Genomic DNA, 27,956 nt, shown 5'->3' with positions numbered 1-27,956 from the left:
GGTGGTGTAGGCTTCTTGACTTTAACTAACTTAGGAATCTGTCCAGTCATGACGAATATAAAGTATAAGAATGTATCAATATTTGTTCTGGCTTTATTTAAATATCACATATATTATGACTAGATAATAATGCAGTAACTAGATTATATATATTATCATAAGCTTTCATTTGACCTTTTGGCTACTGTTATACGACTTATTATTGTTGACTCATTCCGAATTTATCCGTTAGAGTACCCCATACTCACAGCCACTTTTAGCTTGGTCTCGTAAAATTATTATTTTTTATTTTGTATAATGTCGTTCGGTCTGCTTGCATATAAACCATCTATGTCTGAAATATACGATTTACATAGCGGAGGTTGGTATTTGTGTTCTGGACTGAACTTAGCGCGTTAGGCGAGAAGCTACTATACAGAAGACAAATATGGACTGGGAGTTGATTGAAGGCTGCTCGTGATGGTTAAAATATTATTGGTTTAGCACATAGAAAAGGTCATAGTAGTCAGTATTCTGATTATCAATTTTGTCATGAGATATTTGACGGATCATAGGACATAACAATCCTCAATACAAAATGTACTTATGAAAGCCGAGTAGTTACAAGAAGCAGCAATTGATGCATTGGGACTGTCATTAGCTCTACGGAGATAACCTAAGAACCTCAGGGATGAAACTGGAATATAACTCTGAGTTGACTATATAATCAGAAAGATAGTTTGTGTTTGCAACAGGGAAGGAATGAACTAGCATTGTTGTTCGATTCCCTATACACTTCCTCACAAGAAATATTTGTAATAGTGATAACCATGAACATTTTGATAGGCGTATATTATCAAAGTTTGAAGTTCTTAGCGTGTTATCAGTTAAATCCAAGCATTTAAAAAATTAAGACAGGTCAGTCTATGTAAATTTTCTAGAAGGAACATCCAAAAAGATTGCAGGATATAATTTACTTACAGATGGACTTCCCAAACAAGTCCCTAGATTCCTGGTAATTTTGTGGTTAGAACAGCTAAACTATGAATAACCAATAACTGCAATCTTTTTCGAAAATATAAACTTATAGGACTAGTAGAAAAACGTGGGATAGTGCATTCAATGAGATAAAAAGGGACGATAAGCATATATATACTAATAAGTCGTAGGAACATAAAAATGTGATTCAGTGAGATAGTTGGTTACGTTTGTAAAGGGGGTACTGTTTTCTGGTTAGTCGTTAGACAAAGGACTGGTATGAGAACAAAATAAGTTTGATTAATGAACGCTTATCTTAAATACTATTGTTTGGTTTACCGATTCGGATTAACACACACATTGATTAGAAAGCTAAGGAAGGAATTCAGAGCGATTACAGTGGTACAAATTCGTCCGTCTTTCATCTGATGCTGAACATCATGTGGATCATTAACCTCGACGATCTCTGCCGAATGACTGGGGGCCTACTCGAGTTACATTGAAATGGTGTGATCAACAGCTAACGTCGAGGTCACACCTCGCAGTCGGCACCTAACATGAGTTACCTCTTTGTCGTATCAAGGTACTATGGATGCTTTGAAGACCGTACAACACAAGGGACGTTATTACATAGATATATTAGCTAAAGTGGGCACAATAGAAATAATGATCACCACCACATGGGTCAGTCCATGGCGTACGATTAACTGATGCGCGTTGGTTGTCCTTGACCTTGACAGGGGTCGACGACCTGTTCGATATTCAGTGACCCAACTGCCGGATGATTCGGTTAGGACTCAGTGACATTTTACCGGCCCTACAACCCCAATACCAAGTAACATTTCATTTACTACACAGTATTCTTCACTGTTTTTTGGGGAACCCAGTGGTGTAATATTAAACTAATACACCTTTTTATGAGGTTTTGAGATGTTGTTATTATATCAAATGCATCATTATGTTACGGTAGTCACTCGCAGGACTATCTCCCCTGCCTTCATGTGTAAAGTACAGATGTTTAATCATTACTTGAATGATTCCATTTAGATTTCTCTTAATTTTTCTTAAAGTCACTTTTGGATATATGAACTACCGAAAGTCCACAATGTAGGAACTGGTAGTTATTTTTGCACTTTGTGATAAAGAATACAAAAATACGAGCCGTTAAAAAAAGGAAAGTAATCAATATTTTGCATCAACTTTTTTTATTTAACACAATGAGATACTAACTGTAAATTCATAAATTCTAAAACATGTTTGGGACTCTGGATAATTTCTTCCGGAGAAACTTTCCAAGATAACGAAATACTTGATTTTGGTAACCTAGGAAATGAAATAATAATACAAATCACTAAGTGCTAGTGTAAGTTATAACTAAATATTTAAGTTATGTCGGGTTTTTGGCCTATTGCACGAGAAAATAGCCTCAGAAGCGTATGAAAACTATAGAAATGTTTAATTTACACAAATTGGTCACTGGATAGAAACAATTATATTGTTGGAAGAGTTTACTTAAGTAAGTTTCCAAATTAGCTGATAATCACAGTGACTAAAGAGTACAACACACTATTATTGATTGTAGATAGCTGTAAGCAACCGAGAAAAAAGTGCGAACCAAGTTCATGTGTTCAGTGATGATAAACAAGATCACTGTTGCATAAAGTACTCATGCTTTGTTCTGGAACAAATAACACAACGGCAATGCATTTCCTATGAACGAATGTAGATCTATAATAATAAACACAAAAATTAGATGCCATCCATTGTTGTACACTTTCAACTAATTGACTTTAAATTTAAAAGAAATTAGAAGAAACACAAGAAACGATGTAGCAGTAAATGAATGAAATATAATTGACATATATAACTACAACTACATAGTATTCATTCTAAAGAGTGAGGGTGAAAGTGAGAGTCGAAAAGGGAAAGCATTAAGAAGGGCGACCATTAAAATGGCTCATATTAATTAAGATGAACATTGAAAGGGGGAATGAAATGTTTAAGGGTGATGTCCGATCGATTTACCCTCTGTCCCTTTGCCTCTACGACTAATCAAAAACCTAGTTTTCTGAACATCTAGTGAAGAGTCTAGTCCAAAAAAATACTGTGAATTTTCGAATTCAGTAACAATTTGTTACTCTCATTTCTCCAGTTTTATTAACTCATACGTTCATTTCGAACAGATAGATGTTAATCTATTTAGAGAAATGTTTCGAAAATGCTTTAAAATGTTGGGTAAATTTCACATTGAATGAATTTCAACAGATAAACCATCCCTTAATTTTGAAATCAAATAGTTCACACACGAAATTCATCATTAAATGTATTCCCGAAAACACTATTTTTTATGCTCGCCAGAAAAACTAAATGAACTTACGTTCTGTACATTATTGACGTATGTGATAGTAAGAGTCGAATGACTAGGTTTTATTCAATGTTGGTTAGATGAACTGGTGGAACTTATTAGGCGGGTCTGATGCAATTACTATTACTAAGTAACATATGATTACAAAGCATTTAAATACATAAGCGTATCATTTATTCCAGTTAAAATAGAACTCAAATTTATACTTAACAAGCAAAATCGTCTAAACAGTGTATTTTAATCAGTTGGCTTAAATTAAAAATCTAATTACACTAATATAACATCATAAAGTTAAGTTTGCTGCAGAGTCAGTTCATTGTTTCAAACCTGAACTATGTATGTAAAGCGTCACGTCCAAGCTGTCATCCCGCCATGATTCTAACAACGTATTTTTCATACGTAGTAAATTGGTTATTGATATTCGCTTCTAATGTTTTTGGTTTTCATTCATTTGTTATTATCATCTTCATACTTTTTAAGAAGACAGTTATCTTTCGCATATGTGTTTTTATCTTGTCATTTTACTCTTACTTCTCGAACACTATGCAACCTTATTTTGACCTCTGAAGATATGTACTACCCATATTTTTCGACAGACTACTTTATCTGTTAAATTACAATAAATACAACTGCAAAGTTTGTAGAAATAACGTCGTCGAAAACAAAGTTGTCGTTGAATTGTCTTTGATTCTTTCTCAATAACAATCCTTGTCAGAATCTTTTCCTCATAAGCTGATCAGGAGAATGGATTACTTGGTTACAGTTCAGTATACCAGGAACTTTTGCTAGTCCATTATGTATTTCGATGTAGATTGCAATTTCGCTAACAGTTCAAGTGAAGCCTTCATAGGATGCAAATAGAATTTATCTGTATCTACTTATAAGTCACTTCTCTTTTAAAACTAATCTATCCATACAACATTTGCAAGTAGAAATTATGTCGCAAGATTATAATTACCAACTATTTACTACACTAAAATGATCGCGACTGCTCTGTTGTAGGAGTTTAACTGAATGAATAACTTTGTTCTTGAGCTTAGTAGATCTTTTCACATTTCATTCACCACGAAAAGAAATTTTATCGTTTCAAATATCTTGGTACTCTAGGTTTGAGAAGTTAGGGAGTAAGAAAACTGGAAGCGGTATAAACATTTTAGATTTGGACCCCAACCCATCACGTTGAACATCATTCAACCCAGAATGGTGAATTATTGATATCATAAAATAATCCTAACAATATTTTAACTGACCAAATTCATTAAATTAAAACAGAGCATCAAAAAGGGTATTCATCAATTTAATATAGGTGTGAATTTGACATTCATTTTAAGTTGCGTTTTAACACAGTTTAACGTATCTAAATGTGAAAATTCAAGTGAAAATCCACGTGATCAGTCTATTGTAAATCTGTTCTCGTAATCTATGACTAGTTTGGATACGTACTGCGACCACCTCCTTATACTTTCTTTATACGTACTGTTGCTGTATCCATGCAACAAGCTGTTCGATTTTCAATTCATTTAACCTATGTACCTTTTTCAGAGCACCGATGAATTTTCATATGCCACCCCTCTACCATGTTACTCATTTAGGCAGGTCTCCCATAATGGAATTGCAGACGTTCCACAGGGTAATTTGAAAAGTTGGTATGCCGCGGTCTCCATGTCTCGATGGTCTCTCAATTCAAGTGTTTTCAAAATGGTTTGCTAATTCTTTGATTTCTCTTCATTCTCTATGCAGAATGGGGATTCCATTGGACTAAAAAATGAAGCTTTGATATCTACGGCTGGTACGAAGGCTAACACTGTCAAATGACGAATCTGAGCAGCCAAATTTTGGTCTGTTATGTAACGTTGTTCAATTTTCCACCAAACACACTTGCTCAGATGAAATAGGCAACCTTGTTTTACTGCCTTCGGATACCCTTGTCGAAATACCGATAATTCCGAATGTTCGAAGTCAATTATAATAAATGTACGTACGAACTCCTACTTTTATCATTCATTAGAATGTAAACTATTAGTAAAATCATACCTAATATCATAGTATGAATTACGTACAGCTGACTAAACAAAGGTGGCGAGGTCTTAAATGTCCCTTCAGAATACTAATAAGGACACTGCCCTAACAATTCCGGATATCCAGATGTAGGAAATGTTAAAATACTTATTCCGTTGACGATCCAACACACAAATATCCCTCTAAATAGATTATCCCCTAGCTGTTCGATATAGATATACGAGATAATATTACTGAGTAAATGGGAAGAACAAATTGATGCTAAATTCGAAAAATTACAGTATTTACGGAATATTATTAAACGCACGGCGGTTTACATACATTTTTTTAAAAATTAACTTTGTTTCATCCCATTTCTCAATTTTTTTTCATTCAGTTTCGTCCAATTAAATAACTAGTTTTAAATTCGTTATAATTGGTTATTTATTTCTTAAAATTGGCATAAAATGTAAGTACTTGTCGACAGAGCAACTTTTCTTTGAATTGTGGACGATAGTAACGTGCAAAGTACAAGTTCTGTCATTTCTCACGTTGTCACGGAAACAAATAACATGTTCTTGAATACATTGTATCTGGTAGCGTTCCAATCACTTGAAGTGTTAAGGAGCGCCATCAGAACTTATGAAAGGGTGACATTATGTGGTGCGAGATCCTCATTTCTATAGGGATCAGAAGCCGTATATTGTATGTTGGAGAAATGGCTGTAGAAGACCAAGCGGATCCTCACGGCCGATTAGACGAAGGAGGTAAGTTCATTAGCGTTATTATCTTGTTCATGGTGGTCTAGCTTCAACTGACTCATGATGTCAACTATTGAAATTATATATGAATTACTGTCAATAGTACATACACTTTTTGTTATACCCTAATGAGTAGAAGAATTGCATTTCTGACATTTCGTGATCTAATGGAAGTCACTTCTTCAGAGTAAATAAACAACTGAATTAAATTAACACAAATTTAAATAGTACGTTAGAAATACAATGTTTCTACTCATGGAGATATAAGAAAAAGAATACTTATTATTGATTTTCTGCTCAATGCTCAATTTATTTGAAACTATCAAGTCCAACCTATAAATTACTATTGTTGTTTATATTCTTCCTATAGTTAAAATGTCTTTAGCAGTGAAACCGTGATAAAATGTAAGTAGAAAAAAAGTAGATAAACTGCATAATAAGTCACATGTCGACCTGGTTTAAATATGTTTTACGTAACCGTTAGTAAAAATAATAGATTCTGGTTGATATAATGTCCATCGGTATTGATCAAGTAGGGTTAGGCGACGATGTTCAGGGCAATCATTTTCACTGATTAACTCTGGTGAAGTCCAATTGCAAAAAATCGGTACGCGTTGTAGTGGTAGATGCAATATTAATGGAATCGAGAATAAGCTTATTATTGATAATAACTATCATAATGTTAAATTAACGACTAAAACCAATAAATTTTAGTTGATTATCGTTCAGGACTAATTATTGTTTACGAATTCCATTTGATTAGTAGCATAAAAAAGATGAAGTTGACCTACATGATAATTAGCATTCAGTTCACTGTAGTGACCTTTACACAAACCAATAAACCTATACTGATAATTCACACAAAGTATTTATTTATTAATGATTAGTAATGTTCGGTTACAAGTTGACCTATTTCCGATTGTTATCAGGAAAATCATTAGTATCATCTCACTTTAACATTCAGCTACAGCTTGTTAAGATTTATATATATATGATTTGCAAACTCCTATATAACAGTTCATTTTGTAGTAGAAATTTATTAAAGTTTACCAATTTTAACACGAAAAGAAATCACCGTCCTTTTAAAAGCTTGTTGTTACTATTTCCAACGAGATGAAACCCTGACCATAACCAAACCAGATAAAGGAGGTGTAGTTCTCATGAACAAAAATGATTACATGAGAAAAATGGAAACAATGCTTAGCGATCCCAGCAAATTTCAGAAAATTACTAGTAATTGTGACATCAATAATAAAGTAGAAAGACAATTGGCCAATTTCCCCAAGGATCTAAAGAAAAAGGAAATAATTACGACCGAGATTCACGATTCAATTAAGCCGACTGGATCATTTACACCACGACTGTATGGTTTGCCTGAAGTACATAAACCGGGTCTTCCTTTACGCCCAATTCTAGATATGTACAGTTCTCCCTACCACAAAATTGCAAAGTGGCTAGTACGAATCTTAGAACCTTTACACAAATCAGTTGTTAGAAATAGTGTAAAAGATGTCTTCAACTTCACCTCCAAAGTGGAAAATATTAATGTTAGTATGAAAAATATGATCTCATTGGATCTAGGATCTTTGTTCACCAACGTACCACTTATAGAGACTATTGAGTTTATATGCAAGCAAACATCAGAAAAACAAATCAACATTGGCTTGCCTAACGATAGTCTAAAGGAACTACTCTTAAGATGCACGCTGAATGTACATTTTGTCTTCAACAATACTTATTATAGACAAATAGACGGGATAGCCATGGGCTCGCCTCTAGGCCTGATTTTAGCTGATCTCTTCCTAGCAAAGCTAGAAAATGGACCTCTCAATGAGACTATTAAGAAACTTGATTTATATTGCCGCTACACTGACGACACCTTCATTATCGTAGATCAAAACACCAGCAAGGAGGAAATCCTAGAACAATTCAACAGTGTTCACCCAGCGATCACTTTCACTGGTGAAAGCGGGCATGATAAGAAGCTGAACTTCCTTGACGTTACACTAAGCAGACGAAGTGACGGCACATTAAGTAGAAGCGTGTACAGAAGAAACCTCTCTTCATGCTAATATACTCACTTCTGCAGTTTCACACCTATCCGTTACAAGAGAAATTTGGTCAGATGTCTCACTAGCAGAGCAAAAAAGATCTGTACAGTAGATACTCTAAGTCAGGAGCTTGAATTTATCAACAACTCACTGACCGAGATCGGCTACCCCAGTGCTTTCATTAAGAAGTACATGTATGACATAATAAAGAAGTCGGAGATTTCGACTGTTCGTAAGAAAGCTTTATACATGAAAGTGCAATTCAACGGGGATGTGGCTAGTGACACTCTGAAATATAGGTTAACTAAAGTAATCACGAAAACATTCTACGCAGCTAATCTCGCGTTGGTCTTCTCTTGTCGACCAGCGATGTCTACTCAAACAAAGGATAAGTTACCTGAGTTGGCCTCTTCTATGTGCATTTACAAATTCAGCTGCTCCTGTGGAGATAGCTATATAGGGCGTACTACCAGGCAACTTAACCAACGAATGAGTGAACATCTACCAAATTCGTACATGAAGGGCCAGATAAAATCTATTCGCAGTTCTATCTTGGCACATCTCATTGGTAGCGGTCATGCTGTAGATAAATTGAAATCATTTCGGGTGATCTATCGTATACCTCCATCATTTCCCAACGGAGTTCGTTCCCGCCTCCTACATATAGCTGAAGCCATAGGAATTCGTACATATAACCCCAATTTATGTGTACAGAAGAAATACGTAACCTCCTTATCCCTTCCATGAACTTTTTTAAAAATTTTATTATTATCATTATTTATTTTATTCTATTTTGTTACCATTAACCTTATTTCCACATCCATTATTTGTTTGTAATTTTCCGCCTATTGCCGTTTGTATTCTTCACTATCTGATTATTTACACACTTCTTATTACGTAATGATTTTAATGTTTTGTGATTACTATTCCTAGTCTATCTACCCATGTTTGACCTTCTATTTCCAACGTTTAACTATTGATAAGACTTTTGTGATCATATTTTATTATTCTCACTATTATCAGTTCACCTGTCTTCCTACTATAAACTTGTATTTTTACCTATTATGTGTAGAGACTTATTCTATTTCATTGTGATTACTGACCCATATAGCCTTGATTGGTTTAACATTTCCGTATAAATATTCATGTATATTAGAGTAAAGCCTGATGACGATCTAATTGAAAACAATATTGTTCGCTTATATGTGTTGTTCTAATTTTCACAATGGGAATCTTTAATGTCCCAAAAAATTTTCTGACATAGTTCAATACATGCATTACTTCTCAAAAAATTTTCACTGATTGGTCTATTGAAATATAAATAATACTTAATGTACTTAACTCGTTTCGCTGTAGTCTAATGATTTCAAGCAATTTCTTCATACATCAGCAGCGTGACTATCTAATTAATTATATTGATCATTTTCATCTAGTTCTCTATCTATTCTCTATATTATCAGGAAGGGACTTTGGGTGGATATTATAGTATTTTAATAGTTGAGTTCATGAGTCAATTGAAGCTAAATCACCATGGAAAACCTGGACGGCCATTTCGTCCTAGTATGGAACTCCTCATTTTAACAGATCATTTATTGAAAAAACAATCTCACTTGTTTTTTTTAAAAATATAACATATTAAACAATTACTTAATTCATTATTACTACATTGAAGAGAAAGAATGTATTTTTAAAGACTCAGCGAATGAATTTTGAAGTAAATTCAACGTTTCGCCTGGCAGTCTGGTCCAAGCTTTTTCAACGTTGATACGTAAAAATTCTATCACAAATGTATAGTGTACGATAATTTACCACATTACATTTATTATTTCTGTACTACTGCACATTGAGTTTCAGTTGAATCACCATGTTAATAGTAATCTTATTGGTTAAGCCATTTAAAGAGAAAATAGAAACATAACTAATCAAATAAGCCAAATCCTAAGGGGCAGAAAAATCTAAAATTCTGACACATTGCATTTCCGTAAACAGTTGCTGGGACTACACTCTTCATTAGACATTCAGAAAACTATGATTTTTGATTGGTTGTAGAGGCAAAAGGATAGAGAGTAAATCGGATAGATTTCACACCCTTAGACATTTTATCCCTCCTATCAATCTCACCCATAATAAAATGTTTATTTTTAATGTTTACCCTTAGTGGTATGAACCTAGCTGAATAGTGAAAACAACGAACAATTGTCATTTGCTGGTAAAAACAGGGTTTGGAAATGACTGAAATCTCCATAAAGGAAATAAAGCATTCAGTATTATTCGCATACCACAAACGACTATACATTTGTATCAAACAAGAAGAGTGACTAATTTGGAAGGATTGAGAGTAGATTGTGCATAGCAAAAACACAATTGGCGTACTAGTTAGAGAAAACAAAGCAGTACAATGATGAAAACTAGACTGTTTTGGATTGGTATCTCGTAAATCAAATAACAATAATTTATTTATAATTATATCCACAAGTAGGTCTGTGGCACGATGCTCATACTCGTGTCTACCTTATTAAAACCATTATTAGCTAAATAGACATTATTCAGACATATTTTTCCAAAGAAACTTACTCCACTAGGCCTAGGACTTCCCGACATAGATTACCAAATTGTGTAGGTGAACCAATAAATATTGACTCCAGTTCCAAATTGACTCCATGTTTTGGTAAAGCAGCAACTGGTTCTAGACCGAGGGCGCGCAACATACCCAACGTCATACTATAACCAATTACAAAACTATATTCGGATGAAATAGGTTTTAATATACTCCAATAATACAGCCAGTCAAATGTGCTTTGTATTGCATTTTGTAAATGTTCTTTATGACTAAATGACGATGAACCAAATACCTTTCCTTTGACACTAGAGCCTATTTAACAAATGTACAAGGAAACGAAAAAATCGAATGCTTGTTAAGTTTGTGTGGACGAACTAAATCTATTAAATGTTGACCAAAAGACTCATTTAAGGAGCGATAAGGAATAAACACTGACTATTTACTAAGGAAATATTTAGTGAGAACATAAGATACATTATTTAGTTAGGATATTTGTACTTACACACTAAGTTAGAAAACTAATCAACACTTTCAAAACATTCATTAAAATAAAGTATAACCACTTATTGAGGGTTAGTCAGTAGTCCTGTGACATAGTAGGTTAAGAAAGCTTTTCGTAATGTAATTGCCAATTTTTACACAGGAAAAATACGTCCTGTGGGTAATAAATATTAGTTTGGTGACCATTGTAATAACGTTATTCATAAATGACTATTGGATCATGCTCTGACGGACTATCATGGGCTTAGTGAACTATAGTGGAACCCAAAGAAATTAGGACAATTTGTGATTGTGATTATCCTGCCGTATCAAAAGGTTGAAAAGTCATATAATCGATTAAAATTATTCTAAACTTCATACAAAAGACGTCAATAGTCTATAAAGTAATTACCATTTTTATACCAGTGAAGAATATTAATTGTAACATCGTTAGCTTATAGCAAATGTCATACGTCGTGACGATAACAGAACAGTTATTCCTAAGTTTGGTTTAGCTAGCAGGATTTCAGGAATAGCTGGTAGCATCGAATGTAATACTCGCAATAGGAGCTCTCAGATCCATGAGAAGCTGAAAATTTCTTAACTATTGCTATGAATTATATAATGAGATGTAAAATTATTGAATTGAGTCTTCAGCAGTTAGTCATACACTGTCTCATCATTTCTGTCGATCTGTGCTACTAAATTTATGAAAGTATGAATCGATGTAGTTTTGCGCGATTATCTAAGTTATTAAAGAGAAGAGAAAATCAAACACGAAAAATGATAAGGTTTAGAACAAAAATCCGGAAACATACTAGCTAAAATATCAGTTAAAGCTTTTTCACCATGCAATAGATAGTTTTTAAAAGCTGAATCCAGTTCACTGATTAATTCATTATGATGTTGTGGACTAGAAATATACAGAAGCGATAACGAATAATTTTCATCTGTACTGGAATTTAATAATAATAATAATAGAAAATAAAAGATAATTATAATTATAATAGAAGTATTACCAAAATTTACTGTTTTAATTTGAAAAGTAAAATAAACGGAGATATACAGAATCCGTGATAAACGTTGTGGAACAGTAACATAGGTTTATAAAAGATGGATTGTAATTGATATTTGAATCCAAGGTGTGGGTTTCGTTCTATTTGGGACTTATGAGCTGAATGCACCACCACCCCAGTGTTGACTCCATGTTCCCAATAAGACATGAACTCAATACCTTTTGCTTCAAACGCCCAACATATTATCCACTGAGCTACTGAGTTCAGATAGCCACTAACTTTCTCAACGAGTATGACGTTTACATCATTAGTAGAAAATCAGATAAAAAAGACTGATCAGAATTTAGTTCCTAATATAATCTACGGAATAATCCAAACTCCTATTAACAATGGTGCAACTTAGACTTGTTCAGTAAAGTATCAGCCCAGTTTGTTATATTCTGGCAAATAACACTGATTGTAGGAAGTAATTTCCTACAGGTGTAATTCTAAGCTACTCTTTAGACTGTCGAGCACGAAGTCTTAGTTTAGCCAAAGTCAGAACAAGTAAGCTATTTGGCTTGATAAACTTTTTCTGTTTCTAAAACATAAATTAACACCGTTAGTACAATATTAGTACAGTATTAAACAGGAAAAAAGGAAGGACATAAATAACATACCGAGTAGTAACTATAGAATAGGAAAAGAGTCAACAAGGCGAATATTGTTTTATAATAAAGTCAAATTGTGATTGGTGAGTAAACAAGGCATAGTCATACAAGGTCAAATAAAGTTAATGTGGTGGTGGGTGTTTCACCTTATCATTGGTGGGTTCGTTTATCGATCACACTTTACACTGATCATTTACGTTAACTTATCACGGGGTAGTAGTATCCAATGTCAATGATATTTCAATTAATGGCAGTTTGATAAACGCCACCTCAACAAATGAAACTATAGTCGTGCGTACATAGATACATTAGTTAATAAGTTTATTAATTTGAAACTATTAACATAGTATGAAATTCAAAAGAATTAATCATCCATCAATAAATAATGTAAATGAAGTTCAGAATTGATTTTAACAGGGTTTTTATCAGTGCTTGGAGTGACATCTGAATATATGATCATTGTTTATGTTTGAAACTTAGAATGTTTTTGAACTAAATTTAAAAGATATGTAAAAACAAATGACTGCACAGAAGTAAATTCTAAGCAACATTATAAGCCCATACTGAATAAATAATTTAATACTTCGTAGTTATTAAACATCAAGGATGTAGTTTGAGGAAGAATTATTAAGGCATTTAGTTAGTTATGAACGAAAAGCTGACCTCGAAGAAGCTAAGCATGATATTCCACCACCTGTAAATACACCAATCAACAACTTGGAAAAGGCCAGGAGATATCAGAAACTTCTGTTAAATTGATGGCTGATCGGAGATCAGAGGGCGATTAGGGGCGAGAAAATCTTGAACGTATATTGACAGAACCTCTAAACTATAGTCATAAGTAGTGATAGGAAAAGAAATCGAAAAAGGTTTAAAAGGGGAGAGGGCAGTGGAAACCTGTCTAAACTCATCAAAAAACGGGTATTAAAAAGTCAGCTGGTGGTGAGACTACTTTTGAAAAGGACGAAATTGTGGTCCACTTTCAGATCAGCAGATTGACACGACGGGTAACATAATCTGAGAAACAGTCCAACTACCTTCCAGATTCTCACTAGTTATCCACACTCCCCAAACAACTTAGATGAGAAGTCACAAGTCACCTAAATCGTGGTGCAGTGTTGTTCTCTGAGCTGGATGGTTTGGTCGTGGAGCTTTCATCGTTCTTCTGAACGACATCATCAGCACAAACTTCAGATAGAAGTGAAGTGTTCGAATGTCTATATTTTACAGTGGTTGGTAGAACATGCTGGCGAAGACACTCATGGAGAACACTTCACTTCTATCTGAAGTTTGTGCTGATGATGTCGTTCAGAAGAACGATGAAAGCTCCACGACTAAACCATCCAGCTTAAAGAACAAAACCCCACCAAAATCATTCATATGAGCTACAAATCTTCTTCACCTAAATCTTATCTACGTTGATAAGATATAACATGAAGCAAAGGGAGAGTAGAAGGATCAGAGAGGTTAAACTCAGGTGTCTTTATGGGCCATGATCCAATTTTGATAATTCAGTTAACTGAGAAACTAGCTGGAGTTTGGGAGCTGGTCTCAATCCCTGGTCATCTCAGTCTCAAATAAAAGATTGAACTGCCATTTTCATAACTACAGTGGAATCACTTTGATTAATCTATTTTATAACATTAATCTTTGTGATTATCCTATGCTTTTTTGGAGCTTGTAGACAAGGAACTGGGGGAAGCTAGACTGATTTCGGACCTGGGTGTGAATATATTGATCAAATATTAACCCTTCATCAGGTTGTGGAACATAGACATACTGAAGCCCGATTACAGTTGTATTTCTTGTTCTCCGGGAGGCACCCGATTTCGTAAACCAAGAGTTTTGTCGCAGTGTTTATCATTAGATATAACATCAAAGCAGAGAGGTGAGTTATTGATTAAAGCAAATGACTTTCAGCCATTAGGTCTCAAACTTTGAATCCCGCTATACTTACTTCAGTTTGGAAAGTCAGATAATACCACTAGCACTTGCAAAAACAGTGCGGCTCAAAGGCGACTATATGAATCTGTATGAAGTACATAAATTACATTACTGCATTATAATCAAAGATATGTCAGTTTCAGTGTCTTCAAGTACTCGGATAACAATGGTAATAATTAGTTATTTGATCGACAAAGTGTTGTAATGTCATGATATCGTAATGGACAATGTTCAAATACTGAGGAAATCTAATAAGTACTCATCTGTCGATATTAGTAGAGAATGTTTTAAAGCCTGTTTATTTAGTCAATAGCTTTACCAGGTTTACAGATTTCTAAAAATACTTTTTCAGCTGAAATTGATAGTAGATGTTGGATCATGGATGTCACTAGATTATCATGTTCACAAGCTCTTCATTATTAGTTAAAATATAATACTAATATAAATAATATTTAGTGGATAAATGAGTACAAACAAAGGAAGAATAATAATTCGTTATATTTTATCGTTCGTTTACACCTTCAATGTACATTGTTTGTTGAATAACACTAATAACATATTTGACTCATTCACCAGGTACTTAGGTATGAGCCACATTCTAAATGTGAAAACCAATGATACTAACCAGTTGCTCAAACCTAAGCAAAATTCGAACCTCGGATCTAGTGGCTGAAAGCCGAACATTCTAACCACTAAGCTATCGCTTGACTAATCAAACAACAAGAAAAAGACCGAGGTAACTGAGTGATGGTAGTCACACTACCCACCACATTGCAAATTTTTGTCTGTTTACTAATTCATATGATGAATTTCATTGTAAGGAGAGTTGAAGTCCAGTTAATGTATCTAACATTGAACCACAACAAGTTGAATATAACTGCTACTGTTGATTTAATTTAATTGAATAGTAAACTAAAGCGTAACAAACTGTTAAACTTGAATTGATAATTACTAGGAAAATAACCAAATTAGATTAAATTTAGAAAAAGTAATACTAGTTATATGTGAAAGCATTTGTAAACATCACATTATGAACGCAATGGGTATTTCGAAATAAAACACAGAACAGTAGAAATATATGTTTTAATGAAATACCAAAGGTGGAAATACTAGTTATATGTTAATGGTAGTAGTTTGAAATTTACTGACATCTCAGTTTTGAAATGTTCGTTGACATAATGATAGGAAATTAATTTCACCAACTAAGATATTGGTGACACTCAGGGATTACTAACTAAAATTAGGGTGGACTTGAGGGTGGTTATCAAGTTTGTCAAGTAAAAAAGATACGATCGAAGATTTAACAAATAAAACCAAAGTAAAATAAATACGAGATCACTGTATAAAACTACTAAACAACTTACAGGTGCTTTACAAACTTCAAGACAACACCTAAATGGCGTTTAATAGGCCTAGACTGGGGTGATAATGGCATTAATAGTATCCCATCATCCTTCGGATTCATAGTTCCTGGAACATAAATGTTCATAAAAACTTGGAGTTTATCATCAGTTAAGTGTGCTAACTGTGCGTAGTGCCATAATTTATCGAATGTAGGTTTCAAACAATGTTGCACAGTTTGATTGAGTAAATGATTGTCATAATCAGAATAACATTGATCAAATTCGTATGCCATAAGCAGGTAATTAACCTGAAGGATAACAAATAAAAACACAAACGAAATCAGTAATTGTGTACGGATAAGAAAAATATACCATATATTCTTCGAAAAAAAGTTAATTTGTGCAATTAATAGAGAACGAAATAAGTAAACTATCAATTATTCCAACTTTGATTTTTACGTGACTTATGGACAATTATGAATAACAGAACCCATCTCATTTAGTGATGCAAGAGGATTAGTTGCTTACCAGTCATTGGAATTTCAAAACTCTAGTTGTCGTATTTGAGACGATTATTTCAGATAGATGAGGATCAATGTAGAACTTCAAACAGGTGCACAAGTGGATAGTTTTATCATCTTAAAGTATGGGGTGTGTTCAGATGGAAAGTAATTCTGTATTAGTCATCTAAGCGTGATGACTATGATTACTACTAAAATGACTCTATAAGAAAATACCAATAAGAGTGTGGAAGTTAAAATAATATCAATATGAAATCATCAGGTAAAACAACTATTTCTGTTCAAAGGTATATGGATGGATAGTGCTATTTAAAATGCTCATGAAGAAATACGATTAGATATACATCGATAAACCAAATATTACTTATTGTAATGTAAAATTGGTTTATTAGAGGAAATAATATGTAATTCTTCAGCTGTATTTCAAGTATGTGTATACTTACACCCAAATGAGTTAAATATTAGGTAGATCTTTGTGCCTGATCACAATGATCACGATGATAACTTGGGCTTTGGAATTAATCTTTGAAGAGACTTACAGTCAATGTACACCAACATAAACTATGAGTGCTAATAAGTTGGGAAAAGTCGAACTCATTCTAGAGCATGACCAGAATGTACACAGACATGTCAGAAAAAAAGTGTTATATACCTATCATATATCAGTAGGCAGTCAGCCACCACTGACGTAGAGTCAGGTACGGGTATACATCAGTCCAAGTTGTCATACCATATTGGTACGACGAAGTGAAAATAATAAGATGAGTAGCAAAACAAACCGAAATAAGGTGGTACCAATGACACTGAGAAAGACTGAATATTGGGAATATAGTTCGAAAAGACAATGTAAACATATGTATAAACGAATACAAACTCAAGATGTAGAGAAGGATAAAGAATGAATGCACCTACTTTACCGTGATCAGCTCTCACTCGACATTTCCAATCAGTGATCGCGAGGATCCCCACTTAGTAGTCTGCATATATCAGTATAGTTCAGACCAATAGTCAGTGGCTTTATGGACTGTTGACATGTCTTGTTATAGTCCCTAGCTTGCTTGCAACCAGTCTCTACATCAGCAAACATTGTCGGTTGAGGTAGATAATGGTTAGGAATGCATGACAGCATGTCCTAACCACCTCGATCGATGAAGATTTACAATTTTATCAACCGACTTACTGCCTTGCCTAATACCAAATGCCTAACCTCAACATTGCTCTCTCAGTCGTTTTGAGATATGTGAGCACTGCTTCAAAGACGCCTATGAGTGAAAACCTAAAACCTACGCAACTCTACTTTCATGGGGTATGTAAAACAGTCATAAGGTAAAAAGTGACTGACTGGTGAGGAGCATATATTCCCTTTGTTTGAAAAATGGAGATCTCACATAAGCTATAAGTAATACAACTAGGTGAAACGTCAACCGAGCTTTCTGAGTCCGTACCGAGATTTCGTCAGACTGCAACTTGCCAAGACTGGTGAGACTTCTAAGATAAGTAAAGTAGTTAACGCACTCAACTATCTTACTACTTATAGTTAATTTAAGTATTGAAGTCGATCAAATCTAAAGCAGCATTTTGGATTTAGAGATTTGAATATGAAATGAAGGACTAAAGGGGGATCATCAGTACTAATGATCCCAGGAACTAGTCCTGATCAAAACGTGGTTGTGATCTAAACAAAACGGTGTAAGACTATCCAAATAATCTGACCCGTGACTTAAAAGTTTCCACCAGTCATTGCTCTGTGTTCAGATATTCGACATTGGTGTGGATTGGATGAAAAAAATTTTTCTTTTTGATCCTGAACTTGATACCAGATAATAAGACATGATAATGTGTCAGTGCAGTGAACGCAATAGATTCCTAGACACATGACTCACACACCAAAGGACTGGTAACCAAATAGGGTTCAGACGACAGTTTATTAACACAAGTACAAGAAGTCATTACGTAGAGAATCCAAAGTACAATTCATAATGAAGAAAAATTCACGTACAAGTCAATCCAACATATCTAGGATAACCGGATATATCTATCTTCACTCACTAACTTATCACGACTCACTATCATCAGATTTATCGAGTGTGCCTTCCAAAAAAATTAAATTAAAAGTCTTCAAGTTTGCAGGCGAACTCATGGTTGATATTCCTTGAGTTTTAAACTTTTGAGGTATTTGAGGAAATCAGAGACGGAATTGTTACCCCCGGAGAATTCGCTTTTTATATTAAATGGTTCATCTGGCCCAACTACAAATAACTGTTAACGATAACTTAGTGGAATAATAGATGGTGTCTAATGCTCAGGTTGGTAATATATTTGCACTACTACATTGTTATCTTGAATACAAATGTCCAAGATTCAGTAGCAAGGATTTCTAGAGACCTAGCTAGATTTGCCTATTAATTAACAATGAGTTGGATGTAAGATATGGTATTATTCAATGGAAAAACAGATCTATAGAAGTAGCTTTTTAGTTTTGATACGAAAAATGGAAGAGTAATAGTTATTCAAATAAAAGTACAATAATATAAATACTAACAAAAAGGTTACCTCAAAATTATTCTCATCCACATTCAAGTGTTTGGAATGATGTTGACTGAGGAAAAAAACAAAGAAATACGGTATATGAACATTCTATATAATTTAGTGATTGCATATATTTAATTTTTTGGTACAGAATGAAATGAAATAAAAAGTTGTTCAATGCTTCTTGAAATCCAGCAGTTATTTCGGTAAAGTGACGAAGAGAAATGAGAAAAGTTATTTCAAGTTACTTCAAGATGGAATTTCCGGAGTTCTAATGAGAAGCCCTGACCTGTTATACAGTCATCACCGATGAGATTGAATAATGGTCATGATATATATCATGAGATGATTGAATTTAAAAGCACGGGCTGATGGACAAGGTGGTAAGAAGACGCTATGATTACCATCAGGCTTAAAGTCATGAGTTTTATTCCTGGTGTAGTTATGGGTGAATAATGCTGAAAACACTCAAACCAAGGTAAACATCTATCTAATGCTCCCTAGTTTTCAGTCGTTCTAAAGTTGAAGACAAACCATGATAAGAATTATTTTTACAAAGAAAGTAAAGGAAGATGGATAAACCCGTTCATTATTGACAGAAAAAAACACATAGATCATTGGTAGTCTAAGTCGATAATAATGGTTGATAAACACTTAGTGGAGAAAGAAATATATTCGTAATGTTGATATGAAGTAGGAGAAAACAAAGTAGATGACCCGCAAATAAACTACTAAATGGAGGCAATGAGTTCGGTTCCAGGTTGGGTCGTGGATTCACAGTTGTGTAGATTCCCATGCTAGGCCAAAACAGCTGTTTGGTGTTTCCTGGGCTCCAATAGTCATTGCGCCTAAACTATGAAATGTATTCATTTCTGTAGGAAGTAGCAAGCCATTATTGTTCTGTTGTATGGTTTTTGAGAATGATTGGATTTAATCAATGAAGTTAGTGTGATGAGTGAGATAAGTAATATGTTTGCTCAATACACGGAATAAAAATCTCGCAATATTGTTTTTCAATAGTTGACTGTATATGAGGCTTAAGCTTCACATAAATTCGAAAATATATACCTCCATAATAATAATTACTATCATATCAATAATTCAACCGCAATCAAATGTTCTGTAGAACTTAAACAATTTGACATTTTATTGATTGCTTGTTCAGAATCAACCTATAAAACATATGAAACATGAAAGAACAATTGATTGCTCACAGATACTATGATGGTTAAATATATCACAAAGAAGAAATGCGAATAAAATTGATATTGAAAACAACTAACGGTGTTTAGTTTTAGAGACAACTTAACAATGAACTCATCTGAACAGTTAAAATTCATTTTGGTTTATAGAAACTTAGGTTACAGGCACTCATTTGTGCAAGGAAAAAAAACCTAGCTAGATAAATTAGTCTAGTTATTTCAAGACAAACAAAAAGGAATAGTGTACTGGACTATGAAGTAAGACTTTTACATCAGAGGCAAAATATGGCAAGAATCAACTTGAACTATGATATAATCAAACTGAAAATACTGTTGTGACCGACATGACTAAAACAGTTCAGATAAATACCCTCCATCGTCAAAACATGGTTGAGACTGGAATGTGTGAAATATACTGTCAAAAGCTCGCTGTAGTTACATATTGGGTAACTAAAGGGTCGAAAAAGTATGTCAGACAAACAATTACTATCAAAAAATGTCATGGGTGTCTACTTTTATAGTTGGTTAGTACCTATTTGTTTAAACATATAAACATTGGTACAAGGAGGCACCGAACATATATGCGCCGCACTTCGTAATTCGACTTGTGTAAGGGCTAGGATACTGCTCGGGCGCCCCAACCGAAGCAGGTTGTCTTCTTAGGGAAGCACTCTTCTAACCTTTGACATAGAAGTCTAGTCCACAAGTCAATGGGGCAACGTTAGGGGATGCGGCCTCACGGTAGACGGTGGCCAACGTTAGGTGCTGTTTGTTCTCTCAGGACCATGAAGCCCATATGCATCATCGGTTTGGAATCAGGGTTTTCCAACTCCCCTAGGTGGACCCTCCGCGCCCACCAACCCGATTAAAGCACCGGACAATCGCTTTTCGTCCTCTCGATTTCGTAAACAACATCACCACGAGAAGGCAGTGAGTATGACTTCCCTGGCAGTGGCTGTATGCGCGTGGCCATGTGACAGCATTTGGAGAGGGAGAACTAACTCTCCCAACCCTCAGCCGTACCAGGGCATGTGGTTAGTACCAGTGTTATCTTAAGCAAGATCCAGGAAACAAATAACTGTTGAGTGAATAGCTTGTTAAATCTGGAATAAATGATCATTCTGATTAGTGATATCTTCAAAGCTAATTTGTGTTGAAATATTGATTTTCAACCATTTCTACTCATCATTTTAGTTATGGGTAGAGTCAATTCCTTGTCGAAGCTTCAACCATACTATCGAGTGATGCGTTAAATTCGGCAAACCAAAACGCAAGATAATCTACGTAGACGTTAATATAATCACGAAATCGTATGTACCTGATGTGAACAGAGAAATAAGAAGCCTTAACAAACTAAGGCAGCTATTTTTGGGGACGTTATTTCATTTAATCAAAAGCTTGTAAAGCAGTAACACTTATTTTTGTACCTAGTTAATTCTACAGACCATAAGCTTTCGTTTGATGTATGATTCACTGCCATATCGTCTTCTGTTCCAAAGATATTGTAATTTAAACGTAATCTTTTGTACTCTATTTCCTACCCCAATTCCCAGTTTCGGTCGTAATTGTATTTTCCTAATTGACAGATAATTCCCATTTAAACATTAAAAATTAAAAACACGAAGTTCAACGAAGGGATCTATGACCTTTAATTATTGTAACAAAAGCATTGTAGTTATCTTACTACATTCAGGTTATAATTCGTTACTAAATTACTAAATCTATTGTTATTATTCATATTACGTAATCTAGTATTATGATCTTTATACTACATTATCTTCGTTATTCGTGTTCACATTAACAAAAATTTTTTTCAGATATATACGATTGCACAGCTCGATAATCAATTCGTTGAAAAGAGATCCCTTCGTTGAACTTCGTGTTTTTAATTTTCCTAATTGTTTGTGCTTTGTGGTCTGATTAGCCATCTATTTATTAATGTATCTTTTTACACTAATCTGAACCAGGAACAGGATCGGGATTGGGAATAATTCGAGTAGTGTTCCCGTTGACTTGTCCTGTCACTTACTCTCTCTCTCGAGTGCTTGTCAGCCAATCAGGTGATAGAATAGTTTCCGTCTCTACTCCGAGTAGTTAGTTTCACTTCGAACTCATGCATACTAGCCTCAAGGTTAAGCCAGCCAGTCTACGCGTCAAGGTCTTAATCTAGATTTAGACAAGCTATCCTCGGCATAGTAGTGGGTAGACAGATCAAGGACACAACAACATCAAAATACAAACTCCAACTTTCGGGGTGTCTACAGTATTGAATAAGTATGTCCACAACAGAGTGCTTCTTTAAAGTGGATACACAGAATTAGTTATAGCAATATACAATATGTGACAGCAAATATTTGTATCAAAATGAGAACGGAGATCACAAAAATATGGAGGCTATTACAATAAAACAAACGTTGAACAGAAATGCCGGAACAGAAAATATATGTTGCACGTATCGAAAAGGTGTGACTAAAATGACAAACAAACTGGATATTATCATCTTATGTCAGTTTTCAAATATATTATATAACAACAGATAAACGTCACACTAGATGCCCGAAAATTATTAGAAATGAAACGGGTTAATGGATGTGAAAAACGAGCACAGAGTAATACAAAAAAGGAGGCGGAATAAAAAGAAGAAAAAACAGAAAATGAGAATGAACTAAATAAGTATTCATTGCGTCTTAACTAGGTAGCGATTCAGTGGAGACCAAAAAACGGGGTATTATTTCCTAATAGCTGTATTTCAGGTTAGTAATTGTTAGTTGACACAAAGTACACACTGAAAATATTTTTATCAGTATTTACTATTTACAGAATCCAATAAAACCTTTTTAAAAAACTTCATTATTTAAAATTACACCCCAAAATTTACGGATCAAGCGGAATCACTTACAGTTGTTCTTTGATCAACAGTAAGATCATGTTGATAGACTGTTGCAAGTACTTGATATATTCATTATAAATTTGTCCATTTTTTATGAAAAATTTTTCATCCCATACTACACCGTTTTCCCAAATGTTGTTTTGTTGTCCAACTGTAAGGTATTATTAAAAAGAATTTATTTTTCTGAAATAAGGAAACGTTTTTAGTTTGGAACTTGATGATTAATGAACTAATGAAATGATAATAGTCTTATTAAATTTAAAATTAATGCGATTGTTTGGCGAGTGAAGGTTTATGTGTTTAATTTTATGTTATATATTTTGCCTGGAAACTAACGATAATACCCGGTTATCTGAACTAAAATATGTAGAATGAGGATTTGAACTGGTAGTCGAATGATTAGGCATAAAGTGAACCCTGAATATTCTTTCGGAATGAAGAGAGACTATGTAGGCAAATCTGATCTGAAGTGATAACTAGTATGATCTTTAGACTGATTGAACTCCCTTACAAGGAAATGGGAAGGAGAAATACATAGTACAACATATTACTTGTGAACTTCTGTAACGAACAAAGATGCTTGACAGATATATAGAACAATGAAGATTCATATCTTACTTAATGCATAGTACCGTGAAAATTGTTGTGGATCAGTGTTTTTGTCCAATACCTTCTTTATCGCGATACTAAATACACTATTTTAATCATACAAAGTGACCCAATAATAAGTTCCCATTAATGTAGTGACAAAATCAGCAGAATACAAATAACAGTATGATACAGAACACTTAGGATGTATTATACTAATTACAAAGACTCATATGCACAGTCAAGCAAAAAAGTATTATATACACCCAGTAATAAATACGACAATACTGGTTGGCATTATCGTTATTTATTATAAGAGACGATTTAACTTTTGAAGCTATTTTTCTACCATCTTATTTATACATACTGATTGCACGTTTAATAAGTATTTTAGCATTACTCTAGTTCCAAGCTTTTATCTGAACCCTAACTTGTTGCTATAGTATTTCTCACTCATAAACTAGAACCGAATATTTGTGTACTCTGTAATCCGTTTTCCTCATCATTAATATTGTTGCTACGTATTAATACTGTTACTCCATTGGTTTGCTGTGGTCTGGTCATGCATCAATATAAATGAATACCTGAAATGTAATAACGATCTTGGGCTGGTGATCATTGACTATGTGTTCTTCCCCTCCGTTCGGGACTAGTTAGTTATGGGACAACCGTCAAGAATAGAGCATCAGTCCTCCTCGTCGTTGTTGCGTATCGGTTAATGAAGGTCATCTACGTGTATTGGTCGGTGATAGGACATAACATTATTACTATCAGAAGTGAAAACAAAAGGTTTAAAAGCATGCCTAAAAAACCTAGGGTCGAATTATCGACCTCTTAAATAGTAGTTTAAAGATTGTTTGACGTTTTAAACTATTTTGATTATCGTTATGTATAAATTCATATGAGCTTCTATAGTGAGTAAACGACAGTTTCAGATGAAATATCTTTTTCTTACATTGAGTAAGTAGCATTGTGTAACTAGAAACAATCAGTCCTAATATTTTTTTCGTAATACCACTTATTTATACATGTGAAAGCTTTAACCAAGTGAGGTCTATTTTCATAGTTATTTATTTACTGAATATTATGGTTTTGACATTAGACTTGTGGCGAATATTCGAAATATTTAGTAATACCATATAAATTATTGAGTAATATGAATTACTCATAGGTGATTACCACAACTCGATTGTTGCTTAAAGAAAGTCTTAATACAATTTATTTGTTAATCGGATAATACAATCATTATTTGAAAATAAAACTCAATAAATAATTACTTCACATGAAAGAATAAACATACAATGATTTTTTTCTTTATTTACATAGTATGAAGAAGAATGATAGGAATGTGAAGACATTGGTCCATCTGGGTCTTCATCATCTTCATCGTTACGAGAATTCAATGAATGTTGTCTATGATTATTTGCATGAATATTATATTTATCAGATTCATATGTTTTCCAAAATACTAACTTTTCATAAGGATCAGTTAATTGTAGAAGTCTAGCTGTAATACTTGCATGTACAAACCAATCGGGAGAATAAGACTTTTCAATATTTTGTTGGTTTATTAATTTACACAAACGTTTAAATAATAAATAATTTATTGGTTGGAAAGTTGTATTTTTATTGTAATTATTGGATGATGAGAATAATGAATTACAATTATTCACCAGTTGATCCACATAATTTTTACTAAAGAATGGAAATTTTGTAAATGATTTTTGTTGGTAATATTGAAAATCTTGTGGATATGCCCAACATGTATTGAAAGATACACGACGTTGACAACACCATGAATTCTGTTGAAAAAGATGACAAGAACAAACGATAAAGATGAACTAGTGGGTATTCATTATGTACTTACTTTCAAACCATCTACTTGAAGTAAAATATTAGGGTTTACTAGAGGTTGGTTTCAGAAGAAAGTTCTGCTTACGTGACGAAAGTTTTTGCGATGATATCAATATTCGTAATGAAAGGATTTAAACAAGTAAAATCAAATATATTGGTTCAAAACACGTAGAGACAGTGCTTCAAAATATTACATTCTGTACTATAAAAAATATGTCGGAGAAAGATCGAAACAATCGTTCTGAATGAAGAGCTGATCGAAACCTACTTTTTGTCCTAGAAAACATTTCCATTTCGTGAAGGTTACCAGTCCACCCATAAGAGAAGAAAAACAGAAACTTGGTTTCACAATTATCTCATCCAAAATGCACGTTATATATTTAACTAGTATCCCCCTTATTAGATTTTAATTGTAACTACATTTGAAAATTTTCGGTCTCTATCATCTTCATCTGCTAGGGTGTAAGTGGTCAATATTCCGTACAACAGGGAGTTATAATTGGCTTTGCTATTGACTTGCAAACATCAGTTTTCTTCTGTTTTAGTTTCTTCTTAAAACCGTAAAAGCTATTTTACAAAGACTTATCTTTTATTCATTTAGCAACAGTAAATTTTATGTGGAAATTAAGTATTGTCAAACAATCATTTTCTAATAAGCAATTTTTCCTTGACTGTTGTAGCTGTCGATGACCAAATTCAGCAATATGTTAGTGTAGATTAAAGACCTGATTTGTCACCATTGTGAAATAATATCAAGTTGTGATTTGTTTACATTTCTAATCTGGAGATCAGGGGCTGATCAACTACAGTTCTTAACATCAAAGACGGTAAATAACAAACCAACATTGATATGTTCGTATCAATTAAACAAGTTAGTGACTATTTGTACTAAGTAGCTCAATAGATAATCACTTAGCGTTTGAAGCGGGAGGCACTTCCTTCGGCAGTTATATATATGAAAGAGAATAAGCTGTCACGAGCTGACAACAAATGAAGATTCAATTCATACCACAGAGAATATAACATTTGTTTCATTTCAATCTGAAACTCTTCAGTAGTGCACACTTATGACTACATAAAATCAGATTCGAAACTCAAGATCTGGAGACGAACATGATACTCTTGGAGCATCAAATTAAAATTCAATTAAACAACTGTTCAGCGTTCTTTGATTATAAAACTTTTTAAACTGATCCTTATTTACGATAAAAACAAATCACATCTAAAATATACAAAACTCTCCATAGAACCATCAAACGTACAATATGAACAAGTATTAGAAAACATGGATTTAGCGAAAGAAAAGAGAAAACCTACACGAATTAATTCCGCACTATATATAGTTCCGATAGCTAGTGCTAATTGATGACGAGGATTGGTAACAATTGAGTTAACAGCCTGATTACTTCTTAAATCCCCATATGAAATTAATACACCAATTTGATTTGATAAATTACACAGATAATTTTTTAATTGAATTAAATAAATCTTTTGACAATAAACAGGTTGACTAGTTAATATAAATGATTTCTGATTGCATTCTATACCATTAGTTGATTGATTTGAAAATTGACTTGAATTATCATTTAATATCATTTTCATAAGATCTGGTGACATGACAAGGCTATTTTTAAGCAATATAGGCAGTCAAAACAGTGAATTAATTGAGAGTGAACAATATCTAAGAGTTTATAAATACTACCAATAACGACTATAATCTAAAGGGATTTCATTGTCACATATATTTTTGGAAGAAATAATAAAAGGTACGACGATTGCTTCATGCTTTTTAGCATTACCTAATGATAGGAGTAGTTACAACCTTCTTTAAAAAATACTCCTTCTAATGTCTAAAATAACAAGATTAATAGGTGCAGTTGAAATAATTGTTACCTGACTATAACAGGTTGAGTGGAGAAAAATATATCTTAATGTATTATAAATACGATATACGTGTCAATGGTGTTACATTTCTTAGCCTAAAAAACACTTTGACCTACTTGACAGAGCGTTAGAACTCTAAAAAACCATCATTCAAGTGATGTAATGATATCAGAAGGCTAGGAGTGGTATTTTAAAGGTTGAAGTTGTTGGTAAGAAGAATTCAAGGAAACTGTTAGAAATAGAGAACAGGTGGAATTCATATGCCACTCGAGGTATGAAATCAAAAGATGTTTTATCCCTATTTACGCTAAGTTCTAAAAAAGTAGGTCGACTGGTATTTCTTGACATCGAAGCTCGAGAGAA

At 33.6% G+C, this 27,956-nt stretch overlaps 1 protein-coding gene across 1 annotated transcript in view; it reads right to left on the bottom strand.

Annotated features, from left to right (window-relative positions):
- Nucleotides 1-1,006: 1,006 nt before the first annotated feature.
- MS3_00006646 (uncharacterized protein) overlaps nt 1,007-27,956 on the bottom strand; it is a 45,206-nt gene continuing 18,256 nt past the window's right edge. Inside the window, exons 16-23 of the mRNA XM_051214847.1 lie at nt 27,027-27,333; nt 25,156-25,657; nt 23,277-23,418; nt 19,200-19,245; nt 16,147-16,433; nt 11,991-12,127; nt 10,707-11,004; nt 1,007-2,280 (exon numbers count right to left, since the gene is read on the bottom strand). Of these exons, the coding sequence (XP_051068034.1) occupies nt 2,163-2,280; nt 10,707-11,004; nt 11,991-12,127; nt 16,147-16,433; nt 19,200-19,245; nt 23,277-23,418; nt 25,156-25,657; nt 27,027-27,333 (1,837 nt within the window). The 3' untranslated portion in view covers nt 1,007-2,162. The remainder of the gene's footprint in view (nt 2,281-10,706; nt 11,005-11,990; nt 12,128-16,146; nt 16,434-19,199; nt 19,246-23,276; nt 23,419-25,155; nt 25,658-27,026; nt 27,334-27,956) is intronic.

The sequence above is a fragment of the Schistosoma haematobium genome, chromosome 2 (genome assembly GCF_000699445.3).
Source record: "Schistosoma haematobium chromosome 2, whole genome shotgun sequence".
Taxonomy (NCBI): Eukaryota; Metazoa; Platyhelminthes; class Trematoda; order Strigeidida; family Schistosomatidae; genus Schistosoma; species Schistosoma haematobium.
Note: the sequence above shows the minus strand (reverse complement) of the source record. Positions and strands in the feature narration are given on the sequence as shown.